We start from the raw sequence: 23,864 nt of genomic DNA, 5'->3' as shown, positions 1-23,864 counted from the left end.
TTCTTCACATCACAGTGGCTGCAGTGCAGTGAAGCCTTCACCCTTTCTTCTCCACCGCCCTAGTATAATATTTAGTGCAGCCCTATCGCCGCTGCTGCTACAGTAGTGACCAGTGCTACTACTAGTATACTTCTCTGCATCCTCCTCCCCTTCTTCTGCTTCTTCTTCCTCCTCGATCTCCTTCCCTTTGCAGCCAGCAGCCATATCTCTGCCAGCCTGCGAGCCAGCCTAGTACAATCTTACTCTTTCTCTCTCTCTTGCTGCTTAGCTAGCTAGCTCGAGGGAGCTGAGCTAGCTAGCTTCACCTTTCTTTTCTTTCCTCTTTTCCTCACCTCCATCTTTCCAGTTAGCTTAGCTTAATTAGCTAGCTTGTGGATGCCATGGCGCCGTCTCTCTCATAGTCTCGTGCACGCGCACCGCCTCCACTAGCTCCGGTACTCCTCCATCTCCATGCATGCACTGCTGCTCGTCGCATCGCAGTCTCATCCCCACCTGACCTCAATTCTCCACCACCACTGTGACAGCCGGACTACCTAGCAGGAGGGACAGCGAAAGATTTCGTCTTTAATTTTGTTGGCATGCAGCAGCAGCAGCAGCCGGGCATGCCGCCATTCTCGGCCGCCGGCGAGGCGGCGTCGCCGATCAGCAGCCGCCCACCGGCAGCGCAGCAGCAGGTGGAGGAGCAGCTCGGCGGAGCCAACGGGCCGGGCTCCGGGAGCTCGCTCGACCACGACGGGCTCGCCGGCGAGGACGGCGACCGGGGCGGCTCGTCGGCCGGCAACCGGTGGCCGCGGCAGGAGACGCTGGCGCTGCTCAAGATCCGGTCGGAGATGGACGCCGCGTTCCGCGAAGCCGCCCTCAAGGGCCCCCTCTGGGAGGAAGTCTCCAGGTACCCACTAATTCTCTCTAATTAAGCTCTTAATCCCAACAAATTACTCACCCATCTGACGAGCATGTCGAGCTGCATGGTCAAAATTAGAGCTCAATTTTGATTAGATTTGCTTCAGAGAAGCTTGCTCAACCGCAAGAAGTAGCTAGCTCTTGCGGCCACGACGAGCACAGTGAATTTCCCAATTAAAAATGACACACATATCGCTCTCCTCCTCCGCTTTTCAGTTCCCTTTTGCCCTTTGCGTCACTTCATCCAGCAGCACACACTGCTGATGATGCTGTTAGTATCAGTAATAATAATTCCCCCTTATTTTATATGTATATGCTTCTTCAGATCCGATGTAATTAAGCGGCATCAATCCCAATTCCAAAGGGGTAGTAATTATCTTTCGCTTTCTACCACCCACATGAAGTAAAAAAAATTCAGCGCATATAGGGTTGGCTAGATCTTTCTTTTCGGCGAGAGCAACATGCATGCTAGATTGCAGATGCACGCATGTGTTTGCAACAAGTTGTGATGGTTACATGCAAGTGTGTGTGTGTGTGACATGAACATGCCGACGAGGTTAATTTGTGGCTGCCATGGCGTGCAGGAAGCTCGCCGAGATGGGGTACACGAGGAGCGCCAAGAAGTGCCGGGAGAAGTTCGAGAACGTCGACAAGTACTACAAGCGCACCAAGGACGGCCGCGCCGGCCGCGGCGACGGCAAGGCCTACCGCTTCTTCACCGAGCTCGAGGCGCTGCACGGCGCCGCGGCGTCGTCGCGCCACCAGCAGCAGCCGCCGCCGGCGGTGTCTCTGGCCCCGGCGCCCGTGGCCGTGGCGCCGCCGGCCACCCCCGTCGGCGGCGGGTCAGGTGGTCTCTCGGCCTTGCGCGTCCCCGTCGCAGCGCCGCCGCCTGTCGTGCTGCAGCCGGCGCCGAGGGTGACTACCTATAGTACTGCTCCAGTTGCTGGCCATGCCATGGATGCGGCAGCGTGCGTGATGACGATGGATGACGTGAGCTTCTCGTCGGGGTCGGACACGGAGGAGACGGCGGAGGAGGGTGGGAAGAGGAAGCGGCGAAGCAGCGGCGGCAAGGCGATGAGGATGTTCGAGGGGCTGATGCGGCAGGTGATGGAGCGGCAGGAGGCGATGCAGCAGCGTCTTCTCGAGGCCATCGAGCGGCGCGACCAGGAGAGGATGATCCGGGAGGAGGCGTGGCGGCGGCAGGAGGTGGCGCGCCTCGCCCGCGAGCAGGACGCCCTCGCCCAGGAACGCGCCATTGCCGCCTCCCGCGACGCCGCCGTCATCTCCTTCATACAGAGGGTCACCGGCCAGTCCATCGCCGTCCCGCCACCGCTGCAGCCGACGCCGGTCGCCTCCGCCGCGCCGGCGCCGGCACCGCCGCAGCATCAGCATCAGCAACCGCCACCGCAGCCAGTTCAGCCCCACATAATGCCGATGACGCCACAGCCCCAGCCCCAGCTCCAACCACAGCCGCAGAGCAAGGAGCTCACCGCTGTCCGGGCTCCGCCGGAGCTGCACGACATGGCGGCGTCCGGAGGCGGCGGCGCGTCGTCGTCGAGGTGGCCAAAGGCGGAGGTGCACGCGCTGATCCAGCTGCGCACGGAGCTGGAGGCGCGGTACCAGGACGCGGGGCCCAAGGGCCCGCTCTGGGAGGACATCTCGGCGGGGATGCGGCGGCTGGGGTACAGCCGGAGCTCCAAGAGATGCAAGGAGAAGTGGGAGAACATCAACAAATACTTCAAGAAGGTGAAGGAGAGCAACAAGAAGCGCCCCGAGGACTCCAAGACCTGCCCCTACTACCACCAGCTCGAGGCGCTCTACCGCAGCAAGGCGAACGCCGCCTCGCCGGCCGCCGGTGCCGGTGCAGCGCCGCCGGTCACCGTGCTCGCGGCGGTGCCGCTCTCGCAGACGGCGCCGCAGCCGCACGTGGAGCACGGCAGCAACGGCGCCAACGGGAATGGGTGGGCGAGTAGAGCCGCCGCCAGCGCAAACAACGGCGGCAGCTCCGGGGGCATGCAAACGAAGGCCAGCAACGGCACGGCAGCGGCCGGGTTCCCCGTCGTCGAAGGCGCCGGCGCCGGCGGCAACGGCGTGGCGTCGGATAACAAGGTAAATTAGTTAAACACATTGCATTAACTCTGTGCTGTGTACTTGTGCGTGCACAGGCACATGCATGTACGCATCGTTGCCTGTACGATCCATTCTCATCGATCGACGTCGTCTATCAAAACTGTAATTAGGGATCGAAGCAAGAATCCGTCGTGAAGGAGACGGCGGCGGCGGCGGCGGAGCAGAGGCAGCCGCAGCCGTTGGCCATGAACCACAACTACGGTAACGACAGAATGGCCGACGACATGGACAGCGACAGCATGGACGAGGACGACGACGAATTTGACGACGACGATGAGGACGACGACATTGGCAGTGGCAAGATGCAGATGCAGTACGAGACGTCGTCCCATTTCCAACGGCCGCAGATGCAGCAGAACCAGACCGTCGTCGTCCGGCCAAACGGTGGTGGCGGCGGCGGCGGTGCCCCGACGCCACCACCGGCGGGCCCTCCGCCGCCTGCGGCAACAAGTGGGACGTCCTTCCTGGCCTGCGTCCAGTGACGACGACGTACGCTAGCAACACAGCGACATATATACACCAAAAAATGCTCAGGTGGTGGTGATCTCGATCTCGATCTACTATCTCCTGTACCATATGGACCTAAGCTAGCTAGCCAGCCACCACTTGCATTGTTAACTCCTACACTACACTATATATCTCGATCGATCCATAGTTAGAGCATACGCTTTGTGAAACCTAAAAGCCAAAAGTTTACTGTTCCTGCCTAGATTCCAAGTTCCAACAATCTGATCATTTTCCGTATATTTATCCTCCTGCACATACATTGTTTATCGTCGTATACACCTTGTACATGTCACACACACTCACCATGTCCATACATACATAAATGGTATTGGGGGACCTCCAGGAGAGAAAGAGAGATCTAGCTAGAGAGAAACTAAAAGGAGGTGAGATATGATCTTGTACATGTGAAGGGTTTTGCGTACGTAGGTACGTGTCCGTTTTCTCTTTAGTGCTGTATTACCAGTGGATTTGCTCAAGTGCTACAAGCTACGTACGGCAACTGAGAGAAAGGCATGATCATGCATTTTTTTTTCTGGGTATACTTTTCGATGTCTTTTTTTTTCTTTTACAAAATTTACTGTGTTATGTGTTATGCAAGTTAATTTTCTTTCCCATACTGTTGTCGAATTGTACACTTGGTAATTGTAAAATCATTGAGGTTAATATTATATGCGGGCACATTACATCCATTACCTAGTACGCGCCCATATGGCCATATGTATGTACTATTGTAGGCGATAGAGATGCCTGGTACTTGCATTAAAATATTTCAAGCTCTGGTTATTCTCTAGGATCCAAAGTTTTGTTTATTACCCTGAACCACTTTAGTTAAGATCTAGCTAGTATATGCTTTGTTACGTTGTGCTACCTCTCAATCCAATACAATAATCTCATAAAAATAATCAAGCATGGAGCATTATGCATACAGGGCACATGCCAATTACGGTTAGATCTAGTAGCTAGTAAGTACCCCTAGTGGATCTAACATAGAAAATATGATTATGTTTTCATGACAACAAATTAAATCGGTAATACTGTATATATATAGTTTCTCCAATGTTTAAACGCAGGATTAAAGTTTCCAAATTCGTTCAAATTAATATCATGAGCTTTTTTAACATGTTAATCTTGTGTATCCCTCTAGCTAGATCGATCGACCGCTCTTCTTACCTCATAATTAAACACAAAAATATGCATCTACCTCACGGTACTTCAGGTACATGAAAAAATAATTCTATTGCACGTCCACGATTCAAGCAAAGTTTTTTTACCCACTTCAGCCCCTCTGATAGCTATAGGAATTCCCCGACATGAGTAGAACCGGTGCCATACATTAAGATTTCGAGAAATACCCATGAAACCAACTCTGAATTTTACAGTGCATTTTACAACTAATCTATAGAAAACTTCACACACCAAATTAAACCAGACAGAACTATAGGTTAAAATCCAGAAACAACGAGCTAGAAATTGCATGCATATGCGAGAGTCACCTGACTGCAGGAGGTAGCGATGACGTGCATGCATGTATCCGCAGGACGAATGGTGCAGATCGAGAGGCGGATGCTTGGAGTTTTGAGCCAGGAGTGGCAACCCTACAAAATTAGTTTCGACATCAGTGGCGGATCCAGCCGCAGAAACGGTTGCAATGCATGCAGTGAGGTCACTATAGTGTGTCACAGACAGATAGAGATTAATTTACATTTCTTATTATGAAAGAAAAAGGGAGCTGTCAACTGTGGGATCGGCGCTGATCTACTCTTGCTGTACTAGTAACTTAACTTTCATGAGAGGTAGGAGTATGTTTCCTTTTCTTTTCACTGGCAACTTGGCAAGCAGCAGCACGTGTGGTAACTCCACCTCCACCCTGCACGAGCTAATCACTGTTTTTTTTTACTACACTCCATCTATCTACTTGTACCGACATCTTATTCTGAAGGAGCACTACTTGTGTACTCCATCTAGGTAAATTAATTAATCGTTGGATAAAAATTTAAACAGCTGGGGGTCGATTAATTCTAAAGAAATATGTAAAGCTAACACCATTTGAGAATATTCTATGGAGTTGCAAAATTAAAGTAGCGGGTTATATTCTCAGACTGCTTGATTAGTTGATATACAATAATTATACAATACAACGAACGCATACATGCCACATGGGGCCAATTTGTCTTGAATGCCTTATGTCGGGTTGCTATTTTGTTAGATTGGCACTGTTGCCATTGCTGATGGTTTAATTAGGTGGGGGAGAACAATTAAACGGGGCAGACGGCTCCGTGCGTGCGAGTTTCAAGTGCCCACTCGTACTAGGGTCTAGGGCAGGCAACCCTCACACTTACGCTTACACAGCTCTCACCCACACGTGCGTGTCACTGCTGACGCTGTGACTGTGGCAGTAGCTACCTCTCCTGCTAAATTCTTACAATTTTAGTTTGTCTAATCGATCACCTCGTCTAAAACTGTCCCGTTAAATGCTATTTAGTTCGGTGAAAACGACTTCCATTAATTGCATTAATTAACCTAAGTTGGCACATAAAACTGCCCCATCTGACTATACTATTCACTTAATTAATTGGCGTAAACAGCAGAAGTAACAGTTCCGTTTTCCATCAGATTTTGCACAACTACGTAGAGTACGTAAACTTAGTGTCTTGTACATTAGGAGGGCAAAAATAAAATGCGTCTACAGTACAAACCTAAACTCTTGAGTACGCTACATGTATATATCAGTGAGCAGCTAGCACCCAAAATATATATACCCAAAATATATATATCAGTACATGTATATATTAGAAGTCGGATAAAAAATATATATACCCAAAATATATATACCCAAAATGTATATATCAGTACATGTATATATTAGAAGTCGGATAAAAAATATATATACCGGCGTGAAAAATCAACAAAAACAAAGGCAGAAATATGATATGAAAAAAACAAAGGAATAAATGGTTAGAGAGGAGCATCTTACATACCTAAGGAGACAAACTGGTAAAGGGGAAAAAAGCCATCCCTCCATCCATCCACCACAGGCGCGAGAAAAGGTGATGCCAAAATGATGGGGTCACAGCCCAAATGATAAGAGGAACGAGGGGGAAGCCCTCGTCTTGATTCGGCAGCGTGTAAAATTGTACGAACCTGACTACTAGTGGATTAATATGCCGCCCGACAACGACACCATTATGCATGCATGAGCTGGTCTCTTTTGATATGTTTCAGGCTTCAGATTGTTACTGGCCTTTTACTACACTCACCATGAAAGACCAGAATTACGGCGATTACTTTATAGAGCAGCCCAGTCATTCAGTCAAGAAACACAGGCTGAGAAATATGCCTGCAGAGAATTTAAAAGGGAGAAAAAAAATGGTTAATGGTGATATTTCTATAGAAAAACTAAATGTACTACTATAAGGTACTAGCAAAGAGGGGCGCAATACGAAGATGCCATACAATTAAGATCGGGAGGTTATACATCTAATGGAGTGCAAAGGCACTATACCTGATTGCAATGTGCCCATACTGTAGATAAGCCATGGCGACCATTCACTTCCAAACATTTGTGGTCCATTTGGGTGCTCATCGACACAATACAGCCTAACAAGTGAATCATCAGTATGGTCCCATCATTCTGGACGAGAGAGCTGAATTATAAGGGACGATCTAAGCATATCTTTCTTTTCTTGTCCTGTTTCAGTGAGGAAGTAAACTTGCATATTCTTGCAATAAAAATCTAACAAGTTTTTGATGGACCACTTGAGAAGGAAAGAATCTTGCGTCTATGGGATTTTCACCCTCATCTTTTCGTTTTTTTTATGCTTATAAGTTAAAATTTGAATTTTTAACTTTAAATTTAAAGTTGATTTTGGAGGTTATTTTTATCAAAGTTTATATTTCAACGTTTGCTTTCAAATCACTAAAAACACGTACATAATTTTTTTATTCACAAATTATTTTTCATTTGCAAATAAATGGGGTCCTTTAACTTATCTATTTAGACGTTACAGTAGTATATTTATTTGGCATCTGTCAGGATACACAGGATGATGCTAGGGTAATTTTAAAGGATGTAAAATACTCGACTCATTAAAGCTTGCCTAAGAGAACTTTAACGACAACTATTGACATTCCAGTAAATCTCCTTTTCTTTTCCACCTTTACAAAGTGTTAGGTGCCAGCGCCACTCTGTAACCTTTTTCAACACTAACAGCTTAACAAAATAACAAGTGAAGTTAGGACCAACTGTTGACAGGGATGCTTCATCAACAAGTATGACTACAACTAGTCCTGGCAGCCTGGACAGCATATGTAGTTTTCTTGAATATAAACTGCTGCTAAAGTGAACATATACATGCAAAAACAGTATATGTATCTAATAAACATACTGGAAAATATTCATATTACTCCCTCATGTTGTACTCATGTATGAATGAGCCATATACATGCCACGCAATTTAAGTGGTAATAGCATATTTTCAAGGTCGCCATCTTTCACCTCTCAGTGTTTTTATGGGCCCAAAAGGGTGGGGTTCCAGTCTAATCCGTGTGGATCTTAGTGCTCCATATGGATTGGCTGTTTGCACTGTTTCGAATGAGGCATCACCGCATCAGTGAACAGATAAAAGTAAAGTTTCCGAGGAAAATTATGCGCACCTCGGTATTTCATTTGATACCACATCTGCATACTCCCATGTTTTATTGGAGATTAACAGGCATGGACATGGATATCTACCATTGACCTGTATAGAAAGCATCCAAATCTCTCTGCAAGTGGCCCACTATACACCTGCAAGAAATCATTGATGTATTTTGCCAAGTGATTTATCAATAAAATAACTGCATGCTGAGGTTCTGCCTGAACAATTTTCTTGAAAAGTAATCCCCACAAGGAAAAGAGAGCCCCACAATCTCACCAGCTTAGATATATTTCTATTGGACTACTACAACTACACCATCTTAAGTGCAGAAATTACTGGTTTCAAAGAGAAACAACAAAAACTGCAAGTATGCTGCAGTATATTAAATATTGCCAATTCACAAAAGACTTCCTGATATTCTGTGAAGATACCTAAGATCCATGAACTTTGATCATTTAAGCTTAACAATGGGCTGTTCCTTGGTTGTCTAAAACAATTAAGGCCTTCCAAAGTGACATGAGTTGTCCATGCCACAACAATTGCCTAATCATGTGATAGCCACAAACAATTCCGTTTCTGAAGGTCAAAGTGCATAAATGTTTATCCATTTTATCCTCATCATATCATGAAGCAACCCATCCCTTACAGCACACACACTAGCATTGCCTTGACAAATATATAACAGAACCACAGAAAGTGGCCAATTCATATATCATTATCTAAAAGGCTAAGTGTCATCTTATTTTTGCTGAGTTATAGTTAACAGTGATATCAAAACTGTAGGGGCTTGGTTGCTATTTGCTTATTTGAATTCCATTCAATACAGTAGTTGAATACCCACTTGGTACAGGTAGTTGAATCTTTTGCTACAAAATAGTTGCATTGCAGAGGGGGAACGTGAAATAAAAAGGACTACTGAAGGTTTAAAGCCACACTGTTATCTTAAAAAGCTGAACTAGTGCACTGGTAAAGAGATGTAAACTAGAATCGGGAAAATTAAGTTATTGATGGTTATTCTTCTGCCAGAGAAGTTCAGCCAAGACCAAAAGTTATACAGAATATACACAAGGTATTAAGGAGAGACATTGTTCGCACCCCATGTTACCTCATCCAACTGTTGTTCCCCACTTGTGTGGTTGTGCTCTCCCTTTACACATGGCCTCATAACTAACCCATTCTCTCTTCTCCCTTTGTTAACATAGCATGGGCCCTCCTGCCTATACAAATTAATCATCATTATTATTCTCCCCCCTCAATTGTACCATGCATGTCCACAATACAAACACTATTCTATAAGCCCTGCGTTGTACATTGATACAGTAAATATAATAAAACAAATTGTTTCAAAGTGCATCCACCACACATATAGTGAATTATTGTGTGCACTAACTGGCTAGTCTGTACAGGAACAGGAGCTAATTACAGGAAGAGGATTATGTTTGAGCTGATTAACAAGTGCAAACATGGGGATATCTCCAAAAGACAACATATATCACAAACCCATACTCAAATGACATGGTAATTGAAAGCTGATGGAGATGCAAGATATTCCATATGGGTGGAAGTTCCCATTCTCATCAAAGTGGCATGATTTATCACTTCACATTGATGCCCAACTGCACTAACATTCGTTTTCAGGGCAATCTCTGAGAAGTTGTCATCATGTTACCCGTTAAGATGTGACATAAGTATTAGGGCAGGTGGGTCAGTACTTTAGATAGTTAACTACGAAAATAGGTTTTAAGACCACAAAAGGATCACATGCAACACTTCTAACTAGGAAAAGAATCCTGCAGTGTTAAAATATGGTAACCTTACTATTAAGCAATAAGAACATATGAACAAAAGTTCAGCCACTTTTCCAAAGATATGAGTGGACTTATACTTTTTGTGAAATTATTTCAATAAATAGGCTAACAATTCTCATAGCTTTGATATATGGAGAAACTGAAACTATGTTAGCCAAGAAAAAGTATGGGACAGGGATCTCATCAATTAAAATCCTACTCAAAATAGAAGTATTATCACCAAGTCATCTTCAAATCTCCAGATTTCCAATGAACCCATGTTACTATTCATTTATAAGTCCATCTTAGATTTTACACCTGCAATGAGCTTTCTGAAAAATCACTTCACCGAACAAAGTATGAGCTTAGTTCAGGATAGCCAGAGGGAGATGTACAGACAAAATTGGTCCATAGTACAAACTAATCACGTGCTAGATATTGTTATTTTTTAAATAAGCAACATCTTACAGATGGTAGATATTTTATAAAACTTGGTGCATCCTGCATCTAGCAGTTAACACCTCTCCAAACTGTATCTCTGAAATAAAGAAGACTAAAGTGTTCTAAAAATTTTATTTTATAACTCTCAAAACTTAAACCAGGCCATCAGAACAGGAGAACTCAACTTTTGTGACCAATCGCAGTGTGATGGCTACTGAACCAATGATGTCACAAATGCATATTTGTACACTGATAGCTTAAACTGTTTTGGAGGAGTGGTACTCCCTGAATAAAATAATGTAAGCATCATAGTGGCACAGAACATAACTTAAGCTGTCTAGTGATGTTAACCAGGTCCCCATGGCAAAAACGTGCCTCACTTGGAATTCGACCGCTGATGGCGGCGCAAATGTCAAACAGCATCGCTTCAGAGTCCAGAGTCCAGCCAAGCCCCTAGAGTCAACTCCAGCCATGCCCCTACATAGTGCATGATGCTAGTATGGACATGCCGATGTAACAATCATGAGCGGAGTTTAAACATATCTGGTTCAGGTTCACTCGTGGTATCATCGGCGGGGGAAATCCGCATCAAAAACCTCTCTGATTTCATCGTGAGATTGAAATTCTATCACGCAACAGAATCAGGGATGAGTGAATTACCATCCCTTCGCCGCCGCCGGCCGTTGCGACCTAGAGGAGAGAGTCCTCTGCGCCCCCTCCAACCACGGCGCACTTTGTACTGTATGGAGTTAGAGGGGATGTCGAGGAGGATGAATGCAAGGAACCGCCGCACGAGCAGCAGCGACGGCCCTGCTCAAACCCTAGACCTCGCGCCGCCTCCCTCGCTCGCGGCGGCTTCCCCTCCATGGGCGGGCACTGCGGCGATGTGACGTCACCGACGAGCAGAGGCGACGAGGCGTTCGGAAGAAGCCGCCCCTCTCTACCACATCGCGTTGGGCCTTCTCGATTGGAAGAGACGGCCCACCATAACTTCTGGGCCTCTGAGATTTCCGTCGTGAAACGTGTAGGTGCGGAAAAAGTGCACTTCAGGTCCTCCATTTATGGACCCCACGTATTTATTTTGATTGCCGTGTCACGTAAGCGTTATACGGTGTGAAGACCAAGTTTTTTTTAAAAAAAAAGCCCTAGGGTGTATATTCATATAAAAAGAAGAAAAAACTCTAAAAGAATTACAGGAGACCCTAGAAGGGTTAAAGAAAAGAAAAAAAGACACTCCCACACAACCAACACTGCTCTCCCGCACTAACGGAGAGTAACAACGCGAATTACAGGAGACCCTAGAAGGGTTAAAGAAAAGAAAAAAAGACACTCTCACACAACCAACACTGCTCTCCCACACTAACAGAGAGTAACAAGGCAGAGCACAACGCTAGACATCGGTACTAATAATGTCGTAAGGCGGTACTGAGGATCAGAAAACGTCGAACCCATGTCATCGTTGCCAAGCCTGTCGCCTCGTGACCCCGTAGCTTCGACTCCACGGCGCGACATCCTCTTTATCAAAAGTGCCTCCAAAACAGCAAAGCCAACACCGATTTCCCACAAAGCGCTTCAGCCCAAGCTATCAAGCACCAATCCTATACCTAGAAGGACCATCACCCCTAACAATAGAATCATACCTTGTGCGAAGATCATGAGCGACACGACTTGACCCGCGCTCACGTTGATGGAGGCAGCACGGATATCTCTGAGATGATACCACTTATCTCCCCCCGACAGGGAGCTCACGTACCTGAGCAAGGTGTCGAGAGGCGGGAAGTCCAAGATGTCGCCGGTGAAGGGGGTGGAGGAGGCGGATTGCAGTGTCGTGGTCTCGCTGCAGCAGGAGGATGCCCTCCACAGAGTAGAGGACGCAGTGGTCTTTGAAGATCGGGAGGTGGACGCGGACGAAGGCGCCGGTTGAGAGGTTGAAGAAGCGGACGAACCCGCGCAGCGAGGCGTGGCCCGGATGGAGGCCGTGGTCCTCGGGGAACAGCATCCACCGCCGCGGGTGGAACCGCCGGTCGACGATGCCGCGGCCGCACGGGCAGGTTGTGATGGACCTCCAGTGGGGGCAAACGGCGGGGAAGCGGACGTAGTCCAGCAAGTCGCCGGCCAGCACCCGCCGCGCGATCGGTTCCAACAGATCCTCGTGCAGAGACGCCCACGAAGATGATGAATCACGAGTCGTGGCGGCGGCATCAGCGACCATACCCCTCCGGCGCTTGCTGCTGCGGCTCGCATCCAGGTCCGCTGGGCGATTCTGATACCTCGACGACGACGATGGCATGCCGCCTTCGCTCCCGAAGTCTCGCTTGCATCTCAGGTTGGGCGTTGGGGCACTTGGGCCTCTCACCTGGAAGAAACGGACATGCAAAGCTAGGTTCAGGCTCATCTTTAATTATGGGCCTTTGTCATTGGGCCGGCTCACCGAAGGGCAGGAATTTTCTTTTCTAATTTATTATCATTGCCGAAAATAAGCTTTCTTTTGTGAGAAAATTCTCTGAACCCTGTGAAATTTCTGCATATCAAAATCCGAATGGAGTTTACTCTGTGCTGTGTACTCGAAAGGAGAAAATTAAAGCATTCTCCCTCCGATTTTTTTTTAACGCCGTTGACTTTTTAATCTATGCTTGGTTCTTCGTCTTATTCAAAAGATTATATAATTATTGACTTTTTTATTATAATTTGATTTAGTACTAAGTAACTTTAAGTATGATTTATAACTTTTTATATTTGAGTAAAATTTTTAAATAAAACAAATAGTCAAACGAAATAAAAAATTAATGGTGTCAAACAAAAAATACGGAGCGAATATATAGGACGGAACAGTGCAGTGCATCAGGTCACATTTCAAATCCCACTGATGCTCCCGTTTTTTTCCTAGCCCTATCCACTTGCAATTGCCATGCCTCCTACCATTTTTGTCAGCTCGTGCTTTCGTTAGGACATACACTTAATAAAAGTAGCAGTGGATTAACAACTAAACCGGATCACCCCCTCCTTTTTGTTTCTTTATAAAACAAACCAGCAATATATCCTCTAATCCAATTGTCAAGTAGCCGCCCTCTGCTCTCCTGATTGGAAACCGACACAGATTCGGAGTGGATACGTGACGCGATAGATTGCAAACTGAATTAAATTTGCACCGTATAAAATCATGATATCTATACACAAACTTTTGAAAGAAAAAAAAAGCTATATTAATTAGTTCATTAGAGTGGATGAGATGGCTGCAATTAAACTTGGTCATCTCCGTTTCTTTAAGACGTCTTCGTCTTCCTTTCTATCTCACGCTTTGTACCCGGGGGCGGGCCATTGTCTGAAAGCACTGCAATGGCCTTCCCCTGATGTGATTAGTGGAGTTTAATTTGTACACGTTGGATGGCGACGTACGGCCCGAAGCTCCGATCAGGTCATGGCTCTCGTCGGCCGCTTTATCCCTTTCCTTATCGGCGATTAATCAGACGTAGCAACGGCCCAGCAGAGGCACTCTCGTCTGAAAAACATTTGGCATGGTTGCCACATTCTGAATATGCTGGTAGGCATCTTTCCGGAGGGTGATGATTATACCATTAGTTCAGTTAAGCCCAGTTCAGATTTGTTAATTCACTACCTGCGTTTCTTCAGTCTAGTTGTAGTAGTTGTGTGTACCTAACAGAGATTTGCAATGTGCTGTCTTTCTGACGGCTAGTGAAGCTGATCAATACAAGAAAGAAAGAATCAGAAATTTAGAAGATAGACAAGTGCTTGCTATGGCTGCCTGATGGAAAACATGACAGGAAAAGTTGTATGCTTTGTCTTTTCGTTTCCGTTTATTTTAAATTTAAAACTGATTTTATGTTTTCTTATGATAACTTATTTTTTAGTATTTGTTTTTAGATCGCTAAAACATGTATAAAAGATTTTATTCATAAATTATTTTTTCTCTGCAATATAATACCGTTTTGTTTTTTCTCTAAAGAACCTAACGATGATCGATCACCTTGATCCTTGATGTCTGAAACTGAAAACCCCGGTCCGTTCGGTGGCTAGTATGTGCAAACATGATGCGTTCGATGGAAGGCAGCGACCAACCAGCATCAGAGTGGAATTATTCTGCACAGCATACAGGACAGCCAGTGCCAAACATCTGGAGATATGTGATTTGGAACATATATATACATATGTAGCAGCTATAAACACGGCCTTTCCAATATTCAGATTGCATGGGTTAATTCTGTCCAAGACTTGGAACTAAACGCTGCACCCGGAGATTATTGCCAGACACTCCACAGCTAGCTAGCTCTTCAGGATCATGCATGCATGGATGTCATTAACTCATTATTTAGCTAAGAAATCACGGGTTTGCAATGCAAGTATAGTTGTACAATACAAAGATGAATCATTTTCCCTGATTCCCATCGTCAGAAGGATCCAAACTGTAATGATCCAACTGACGACGACGTGGTTTCTAACGGATTCGAGCTCGCTGGCAAAATAAAAATAAACTACAAAAAAACTAATTAAGCGACCTGCTGGTGAGTGCCGCAGTAGTCGTCGTGTGATGTCACACATAGTCTCTTAACGATTGAGAATTTGAAAGCAGCAAAAACTAATTAAAACCGTTGCTATGTCACTAACGATGAAATGCAGAATAATTACCAAACGAGAAGTCTCAAAATTTGAAAGCAGCTGCCAAGTCTGAATTTTTTTTGGTGCACCTGAACCTGAACCGCCTATATATAACGACCAAAAGACGCAGCCCGAAAACCAGCACGCGTCTCGCGCAGAGGGGAGCCTTGCCGCGCGCCTGCCGGCGACAAACCAAACCGGCTAGAGATGTTGCTGCACCGGCACCGGCACAGGCTCCTCTGCTGCGGCGGCGGCGTCGCCATCGCCCCCGGCCGGGGTGCACCCTTCGGCGGCGACGGCATCACGGATCATCGCCAGTCCAAGAACGCGGCCACGTCGGCGAGGCAGCTGTCGTGGGCGCAGGTGGAGGCCATGACGCGTGGGTTCACGTCGGCGGTTGTTGGTGAGGGCGGCTTCAGCACGGTGTACCTGGCTCGCGTCGCCGGCTCCCTCGCCGCCGTCAAGGTCCACCGCAGCAGCGAGCGGCTCCAGCGCGCCTTCCGCCAGGAGCTCGACGCCCTCCTCCGCGTCCGCCACCCCCACATCGTCCGCCTCCTCGCCTTCTGCGACCAGCGAGGTATATACGGCTAGCTAGCTAGCTCAGTGACCAAGAAGCTGGTGCCGTCTCCGGCGACCATGACGACCTGACTGACAATCTGTGACATGGACGACGTACGCATGCAGACGAGGGCGTGCTGGTGCTGGAGTTCGCGCCGAACGGGAACCTGCACGACCAGCTCCACGGCGGCGAGAGCGGGAAGGGCGGCGTGATGCCGTGGGCGCGGCGGGTGGCGGTGGCGCTGCAGGTGGCGCGGGCGCTCGAGTACCTCCACGACCGGTGCGAGCCCCAGGTGGTGCACGGCGACGTCAAGTCGTCCAACGTGCTGCTCGACGCCGCCATGGGCGCCAGGCTCTGCGACTTCGGCTCGGCGCGCGCGGGGTTCTCGGCGGCCGTCCACTGCCCGCGCCCGCGGCCGTCCGCGCTAGCCGTGCTTGGCTCCCCGGGCTACGTCGACCCGCACTACCTCCGCTCCGGCGTGGTCACCAAGAAGAGCGACGTCTACAGCTACGGCGTGCTGCTTCTCGAGCTCCTCACCGGCACGCAGGCGTTCTGCGACGGCCGTCTCCTCACGGCGGCCGTCGCGCCCAAGCTCAGGGCCGACCCGTTCGACGTGCAGAGGCTCGTCGACCAAAGGCTAGGGTGCCAGTACAACGCCGCCGAGGCGGCGAACGTGGCGGCGCTGGCGGCGGCGTGCGTCGGCGACAACCCTTCCCTCCGGCCGTCGATGGCCGACGTGGTACGGACCCTGGAGCAGCACGGACAAAAGTTCAGACGGTGACGTGGAAAGCTTGAAGCCGTACGATGCTTAGATCTGACGTGGCGAGCATCAGGGCCGTAGGATTCCGTGCTGCTCCCGGTCACGGAACCCTCGCCACGATTGGGTTGGTGAGGGACAAGCAGAAGCAGTAGAGATGAAGCTTATCAAAAGAAGCAAGCAATCAACGAGGGTTGGTTCAGACAAGGACTTTTTGGAGGATAAAAGGCTTTTAGTTTTGTTCTTAGTCTTTTGGTGATCGATCATTGTTATTCATCTTCTAGGTCGTTGGCAACAGTGCATGCAGCAAGTGTAGGAGGATTCAATCCATATCCACTGCATTTTTTTAGATGTTTTTGCAGGTTTTCTTCCTGCTTCAGCAAACACCAGCACGTAATAAAACGTGCAGAAATATGTATATATCTGTTCAGAGAATCAGATGCCTGCTGTATGTTGTCGCATTTCTTTCTCCGTTTCTTTTTTGTTTTTGATTGTATATATGTTGCAATTTCATTGCCCACATAACACTCCACAATCGAGTATTAGTATCATCATTCAGCACCATGTCTGTCAATGGCATTGTCACTCTGAATTCACTCGCCTTTTTTCTGACTGAAAGCTCTGCATGGCCAATTACTGAATACTAGGCACTATCTAGCTCCACCATTCCCGTGGCGTGTTCTTCATCACACCCAGAACGTCTTGTCATCTTCCACCAGAAAAAGACACCAAGTAGTATCAAGTATATTTCATCCAGAACTCGAAACAATAATCCATCACAATTCAGATAGACCACAGTCAAATGGAAGGGACGAAATCACCAAAATTTCCTTCGTTTTCTTCGAGATGAACAACGAACAGTAATCAAGTGATTCAGACATGGACATGGTAGCACGCACTACATCCAAGGACCAACTGCTCTGCCGTGCAGCTCGTACTGAGTGATGTGTGGGTGCCATGGCGACGACGGGCGGCCGGCCGGCGAGGGAGAGGAGGTAAGTAGGGGTAGCTCTCCGCGAGGCAGGCAGTGCACCGGTGAGGCGTCCCGGTCGTTGATTGCACAGCCAAACCACCGGAAAATTGCCGCCACATCTCTTTCAGCAGCGACGGCATGCCATGCCATGCCACTGTATACACAACTATAGCTAGAATCCAATGTATACAAGCTATTGATACAAATAATGTCTACAATATTATCCAGTCCTGCTTAATTAATCACATGATCAGAGATGTCTGAAATAACCAAAGCTGTAGGCCAGTGCTGCTTTGCTTTGTCTCTTGGGCGGCGTCCGTATGCTGTCATGACGTTGGCGCATCGAATCTTCGAGTAACCAAAGTAGTATTATACATTTATTTATACTGGTACTTGAATTGGATTTCTGAATGTTTGTGGCATTGAAACAGTTGTGCTTTATGTTCTTGGCTGTGAGGACCGCATGAGCCATGACGAGAGAGAGAGTATGACCAAAATATAAAATTTGCTGGCTAGATCACGCTTACGTACGTCTCAACCACTCCTCTGATCTCTCTGATGAATGGCCCAAATTGGACTAAATTGGCTTCTCTCTGATGGAGAGAATGCATCTTTGTTCAAATCTTTTATTCATGTCAACAAAGACAATACACACTCTTTGTACTGTACTTTGTTGCTGCAAAATCTTCAGTGCAGCAATAATTTGATCTTGGGGTTGTGGGAGCTACTTTCGTTAGTGCAGTTGAATTGCTTGCTTTTGCTAACGCATATGCCAATATGCCTTTGGCTTTCTGCTTTTAACGATCTCCTCGGCTTTTCTGAGGCAAGTGCCATTTGTCTTGATGCAACTTGGAGAAGAGAGAAATGCAAGTGGCTTCCCTCTCTGTCTCTCCGCCATTTTTTACACATGAATGAAGGGGGAGAGCATAGGCATGCACATGTGAGAGGAGATCGATTGCTCCGTGGTTGTGCGTGGTCAAAAAGAATGTTGGTGATGGAATCAATCGGCTGCTAGTAGGAACATACAGGATAATGTCAACTTGATCATCCTGCTATTCCAAATAAGCGATCGAGAGAGCATACACCGGCGTGCACGATCGATCGTTGGCTGGCTGGCCTACCAGACGGGATCTCTCTGCTGTCTACTGTTGTGATGAAATGATCATCGTTATCATGTGATAGGGTGATTAGGTGAATCAGCAGAGGCAGAGCAGCACATGCGCTGATGATTCATGGGTAGCTTAGCTGCTTGACAGTTTTGTTTGATAAGGTCAAGGCGGCGTACATGGATGCTTGCACGGTTGGCAATTGCCTGTGAGAAATCGGTCAGCGCAGCACACAGCGGCAGCGGTTGGTCTCCGGGTGGCATCTCGTGCGCTATCGCCAGATCGATCGCGGAAAGCACGCAGCCTCCACTCCACGGAGCGCGAGGATCACACGATTCGATCCGATTCCACAGCCACTTCTCGGCCTGATACATGGGCCTCCATGAAGCCCGTGTTCTTTCTTCATTTGGGCCTCCATGAAGCTCGTTTTAACCCATCATCTTGGTCCATATCTTAACTCATCCAAATAGGCACTCTTATTTGGGCCGAAATCGATCAAACCTAAACTTGCTTGAGCGTTTTTTTTTTTTGGGGGAGGGGGAGTTGTGGTCTGCAGTTTGCTATTTGATGTGGTGGCTCGTGAAGCCAGCCAAAAATATTGTCGGGGTCCTCTCCATTGCATAGCATAGAGAAACAGTGATTGAATTAGTATTTTATTAAAGATTTTAGGAATTTTGTCCGACCCCGACAAATATGGCTAGCTATACCATGAGTGGCTGGCTATGTCTATATGCCTATATGGTTATGCATTGACATGGCAAATGAATTTATTCCAAGTACATCCAACCTATATCATTGAAGTAGTCAAAATAAGTATATGCTACCTAGGAAAATTTTAGTATAGGGTACTCTGTTTATATGAATGCATATGTTTTTTACTGTTTATGTATAGTGAGTAGAAACACATTTTATTTCGTGCAATTTGTGCTCTATGTTACATGTCTTGCTTTCGGACAAGCTAGTGAACCAACCCGATACACTTTATTTCCACACAAATGCTTTGTTCATTATGTTAGTCTGTTAGATCGTCTGTCACATGGCATGTGAACTATTGTTTTAGATGTTTCGAGATGAATATGGTGTACACGCTAGTATCATCGACTAGTTATTTATAAGATGAAGTTGTCCTCTCTACCTAACTAGCGCGCTTCCCTCACTATATATACTACCCACTTCTCCCTCATGCATCGGTGTATTCTCTCGCTCACTTGTTCCTTATTTTCTCTCCCGGTCTACCTTTCTTGTAAAATTATGAGATAGCAAGATACATCCCTATGTATCGATTCACTAGATCTACAAATGCGTGATATGCCAATTTCATAGTATTACTGATTAAGTTTGATAGCTTGCAATTATACGTATCGATTAACTAGATCTACTAAGTTGGTGATTTGCTGTTCAATTTGTATTCTTTTGGTCTATTTCAGATTCAAGAGAAATTAATGTTTACATAATTTGTTTTTGTTTTCAGGTATGACAATTGAAGTTGGATGATAGTACGCAAGTAAACCTATGCTTATTTTAATCATTCATTCGCTCACACGACAACTGAATTATCTGTTTAAATACCCTTTTTTCCTTCTCTGAAAGAAGATTGATGCCTATTTCAACCATGCATAGATTTTCGCCGTGCTAAAAATATTATATTTCTTGTTGTGTTAAAAGTGATCCCATATACCTAGCGATGGCTTCCCTTTATAATCCTAAATTAAATTCCTGAATATTTATTTCCAAGGTTTTTTATTTGTTAGTACATATGAAGTATACCACTTATGCTACAGTGTTTAGTGTGAACTTATATGTGTAATGCAGCATATTAATTGGATATGAAGTGGCGAAGTGCTATAATGTAAATCGCTACTATGTTGTATATTTGAGCTCAACTTACAGGTTCCTTTACAAAGCTCAAGAAGCGAGTTATCCTTAGATTGAAAGGTTTTTAATTAGTTCCATGAGTAGAGAAACCACTAGTACCGTTGTTATTATTTTTTTTTTTTGGCTTACTACATCCTAAGCACTGACATGTGGGCCCCAACTCTATCAGGCCTACTTGTCAGTTTCTCTAACTTTACATTAGAGATATTAATCTGGGTGTGAAGGGGTGGAGCATTTCGCTTGTAATTAATAAATTCACAGATAAGGTTACTATGTTGCATGAACCCTATCTCTTTATTACGAATCAATATATTGCTAATTTAACCCAGGTACAACCCTATAAATCTCTGCCAATGTTGCCATTTTACTTGATAACCAGTTTTCTCTTTGAGTACCAGCTTAGTTAAAGACACTACCTCCAAAAACTCTGATGTGGCATGGTAGACATGAGCTTGTGACTACAGAATTACAGATTCCAGCTCATAGAGTTGCAGGATGTAGAATTCTCAACCCTGTTTTTTTGGTGCCAGTTGTTGTATCATCCAGCACATTTTATAACTGATGCTTTTGAATACTAATCTAAGGAGAAAAATAAAGAACTGATGTCTTTTTAATCACAAATCTAAGGGGGGAAAACAAATAACTGTTGCACTAATCCAAAGAGGAAATTAAAGAACTGATTTTTTTTATCACTAATCTAAGGAGAGAAAAACAAATAACCGTTGCACTAATATAAGGAGAAAATTAAAGAATTGCTGTTTTTATCACTAACCTAAGAAGGAAAATAAATAACTGTTGTTTTTAGCAACTAATCTAAGGAGTGAAAAAAAATGAAGAACTGATGCGTTTGATCACTAGTCTAAGTTTGAAAAAAGAGAGAGAGAGATGAACTGATGCTTTTGCCAAGAATCCTGGAAGAGACGATCCAAGGATGAAATCTTCCCCAAGATTTCATTGATAACCTTTTTCTACCTATATATAGGCGCATTGCACCTCTCCCATTTCTCACCAGCATCACTCCTAACAATCTAGCTTCGATCGATCACCTTCCGATCTCTAAGCTCCAGCAATGGCGTACGGCGTGGAGTACTGGCTCCATGAGCAGTGGCTTGTTCTGTGGCTCGCGCTGGCCTCCCTGACCTTCGCATTGCTGCACCTGCGGCGTGCGCGGCGTCGGCCGCCGCTGCCGCCGGGTCCCCGGCCACTGCCGATCATCGGCAACATGCTCATGATGGACCGGCTGAACCACCGTGGGCTGGCGGCGCTGGCGGCCAGGTACGGCGGGTTGCTGCACCTCCGCCTCGGCCGCGTCCACATGGTGGTGGTGTCCAGCCCGGAGTACGCGCGCGAGGTGCTCCAGGTCCAGGACGGCGACTTCTCCAACCGTCCGGCGAGCATCGCCATCGCCTACCTCACCTACGACCGCGCCGACATGGCCTTCTCCCACTACGGCCACTTCTGGCGCCAGGTGCGCAAGCTCAGCGCCGTGAGGCTCTTCAGCCGCCGCCGCGCCCAGTCGTGGCTCGCCGTCCGCGACGAGTCCGCGAAGCTGGTCCGCGCCATTGCCAGGAGCGCCGGCGAGGGCGCCGTCGATCTCGGCGAGCTCATCTTCGCGTTCACCAAGGACGTCATCTTCCGCGCCGCCTTCGGGACACGCGGCGGCGGCAGCAACGACGAGCTTGAGGTCATCCTGCAGGAGTTCTCCAAGCTCTTCGGGGCGTTCAACATCGGCGACTTCATCCCGTGGCTCGCGTGGCTCGACCCGCACGGCATCAACAAGCGGCTCCGCGCGGCGCGCGCTGCTCTCGACGGCGTCATCGACAGGATCATCGACGAGCACGTGAGCAACTCCGCCGGCGACGAGGACTCCGACATGGTGGACGACATGCTCGCCTTCCTCGACGAGCCGGCCGGGCGAGAGCAGAGCGGCGGCGAGCTGCAGGGCACGCTCCGGCTGACGCGCGACAACATCAAGGCCATCATAATGGTACGTTGCCATTCTGGCACTTGCCATGCACGCACTTCATGTTGCTTCATGGAGTTGGCCGGTGCAGGACTTCGTTTTCGGAGGGACGGAGACGGTGGCGTCGGCGATCGAGTGGGCGATGGCGGAGCTGCTGCACAGCCCCGGCGATCTCCGGCTGCTGCAGGACGAGCTGGCGGACGTGGTGGGGCTCGGCCGCGGCGTGGAGGAGACGGACCTGGACAAGCTGCCCTTCCTCAAGTGCGTCGCCATGGAGACGCTGCGTCTCCACCCGCCGATCCCGCTGCTCCTCCACGAGGCGGCGGCGGACTGCGTCGTCGGCGGCTACTCCGTCCCAAGGGGCTCCCGCGTGATGGTCAACGTCTGGAGCGTCGGGCGCGACCCCGGCGCGTGGAAGGACGCCGACGCGTTCCGGCCGGCGAGGTTCATGCCGGGCGGCGACGCGGCGGGGCTGGACCTGAAGGGCGGATGCTTCGAGCTCCTGCCGTTCGGGTCGGGGCGGAGGGCGTGCCCCGCCATAGTGCTCGGGATGTACGAGCTGGAGCTCGTCGTCGCGCGCCTCGTCCACGCGTTCGAGTGGGCGCTGCCCGACGGCGTGCAGCCGGAGGAGCTCGACATGGTGGACGGCTTCGGCCTCACCGCGCCGCGCGCCGCCCGCCTCCGCGCCGTGCCGACGTCCCGGCTCACCTGCCCGATGTGACGTCACGTTCAGATTTGGCGCGAGAGATGTACTGTGCAACGTGGCTTGAATGCTCGATCAGTGTGAGCGTGTGAGAGAGTATCTGGCGTGGACATCGTATGCGTTATTCGCGCATACGAATATGAAATATCCAAATAAAACTTGATGAAGTTGGATTTGATACTATATATCTCTCCTTTTGAATAATTGTGCTGTTAATCCCTCTATTTTATGTTATAAATCGTTTTTAGTTTATCATAAGCCAAACTTATTAAAGTTTAATCGAATGTACCAACGTCTATAAGTTTCCTCAAATTCATCGTTGAACATATTTTTATGTCAACTGTCATTATAACAATTACTTTAGATCGTAGAAAACATCCAAAAAATGGCTACGGAAAAGGTTAAAAAAAGACAGTAATTAGATCCATAAGATTTGGTATATTTATTTAAAATATTGCTACGTGGTTTTTATCAATTTAATCAAACTTAAAAACATTTAACTTAAATGACTTATGATATAAAATAAAGTGAATTTAGTTTTACCTTAGTTAGGTATATCACGGTCTACGGAGTTTTTATTACCATATTTTAGAGACAAAATACCCATCTAATATGAAAGACTTTTAAGCACCTAGACTAGACACTCTTTTAGAAACATAAATGGTCAAAGTTCAAATATTTTGAGAACGAAGAGAGTATCAACTTGTTTATTTCTAAGGATGATTTCATTCCAACATCATAAACAATTTACCCGTATAATTTTTTGAACGAAATCTTGAGCATTCCGTTCCTTGGGTGGTTGGTTCCACGTGCCAGGTCGACGTGGTCTTCTAGAAAATTTCTATGCCTCGTTTGAAATGGAAAATATTTTGTAAAAAATCAACTGTTGCTGGCTGCTGCTCTCTCGTTTGG

General features: G+C 47.2%; 3 protein-coding genes and 1 long non-coding RNA gene across 4 annotated transcripts; 3 read left to right on the top strand and 1 right to left on the bottom strand.

The window, feature by feature from the left end:
- On the top strand, positions 1-4,220 carry LOC102711959 (trihelix transcription factor GTL1-like). The gene is made up of 4 exons (XM_040521856.1): positions 1-434; positions 525-889; positions 1,485-3,009; positions 3,141-4,220. The coding sequence occupies exons 2-4, from the start codon at positions 579-581 to the stop codon at positions 3,510-3,512; spliced, it is 2,208 nt and encodes a 735-aa protein (XP_040377790.1). The 5' UTR covers positions 1-434; positions 525-578; the 3' UTR covers positions 3,513-4,220.
- A 485-nt stretch (positions 4,221-4,705) lies between these two features.
- Positions 4,706-11,312, bottom strand: LOC107303958. The gene is made up of 6 exons (XR_001549967.1): positions 11,063-11,312; positions 9,280-9,391; positions 8,191-8,323; positions 7,040-7,134; positions 6,516-6,874; positions 4,706-5,132 (listed from the first exon to the last, which is right to left on the bottom strand). It is a non-coding gene; the product is annotated as an uncharacterized LOC107303958 (long non-coding RNA).
- A 3,834-nt stretch (positions 11,313-15,146) lies between these two features.
- On the top strand, positions 15,147-16,793 carry LOC102708778 (salt tolerance receptor-like cytoplasmic kinase 1). The gene is made up of 2 exons (XM_006649195.3): positions 15,147-15,593; positions 15,701-16,793. The coding sequence occupies exons 1-2, from the start codon at positions 15,224-15,226 to the stop codon at positions 16,354-16,356; spliced, it is 1,026 nt and encodes a 341-aa protein (XP_006649258.2). The 5' UTR covers positions 15,147-15,223; the 3' UTR covers positions 16,357-16,793.
- A 4,562-nt stretch (positions 16,794-21,355) lies between these two features.
- On the top strand, positions 21,356-23,132 carry LOC102708502 (cytochrome P450 84A1-like). The gene is made up of 2 exons (XM_040522713.1): positions 21,356-22,273; positions 22,341-23,132. Exons 1-2 carry the CDS (start codon positions 21,356-21,358, stop codon positions 22,968-22,970), a joined length of 1,548 nt encoding a protein of 515 aa, XP_040378647.1. The 3' UTR covers positions 22,971-23,132.
- The last annotated feature ends 732 nt before the right edge of the window (positions 23,133-23,864 follow it).

Source organism: Oryza brachyantha, chromosome 3 (assembly GCF_000231095.2).
Source record: "Oryza brachyantha chromosome 3, ObraRS2, whole genome shotgun sequence".
In the NCBI taxonomy this organism is placed as follows: domain Eukaryota; kingdom Viridiplantae; phylum Streptophyta; class Magnoliopsida; order Poales; family Poaceae; genus Oryza; species Oryza brachyantha.
This window is presented reverse-complemented; position numbering and strand designations above follow the sequence as displayed.

Bases quoted from the DNA above. Each gene is read 5' to 3' on its own strand.
- LOC102708778 (XM_006649195.3), top strand. From the start codon at position 15,224: ATGTTGCTGCACCGGCACCGGCACAGGCTCCTCTGCTGCGGCGGCGGC. The intron at 15,594-15,700 runs GTATATACGGCT...GTACGCATGCAG, and splicing joins CGCCTTCTGCGACCAGCGAG to ACGAGGGCGTGCTGGTGCTG.
- LOC102711959 (XM_040521856.1), top strand. From the start codon at position 579: ATGCAGCAGCAGCAGCAGCCGGGCATGCCGCCATTCTCGGCCGCCGGC. The intron at 890-1,484 runs GTACCCACTAAT...CATGGCGTGCAG, and splicing joins CTCTGGGAGGAAGTCTCCAG to GAAGCTCGCCGAGATGGGGT. The intron at 3,010-3,140 runs GTAAATTAGTTA...AACTGTAATTAG, and splicing joins GCGTGGCGTCGGATAACAAG to GGATCGAAGCAAGAATCCGT.
- LOC102708502 (XM_040522713.1), top strand. From the start codon at position 21,356: ATGGCGTACGGCGTGGAGTACTGGCTCCATGAGCAGTGGCTTGTTCTG. The intron at 22,274-22,340 runs GTACGTTGCCAT...TGGCCGGTGCAG, and splicing joins ACATCAAGGCCATCATAATG to GACTTCGTTTTCGGAGGGAC.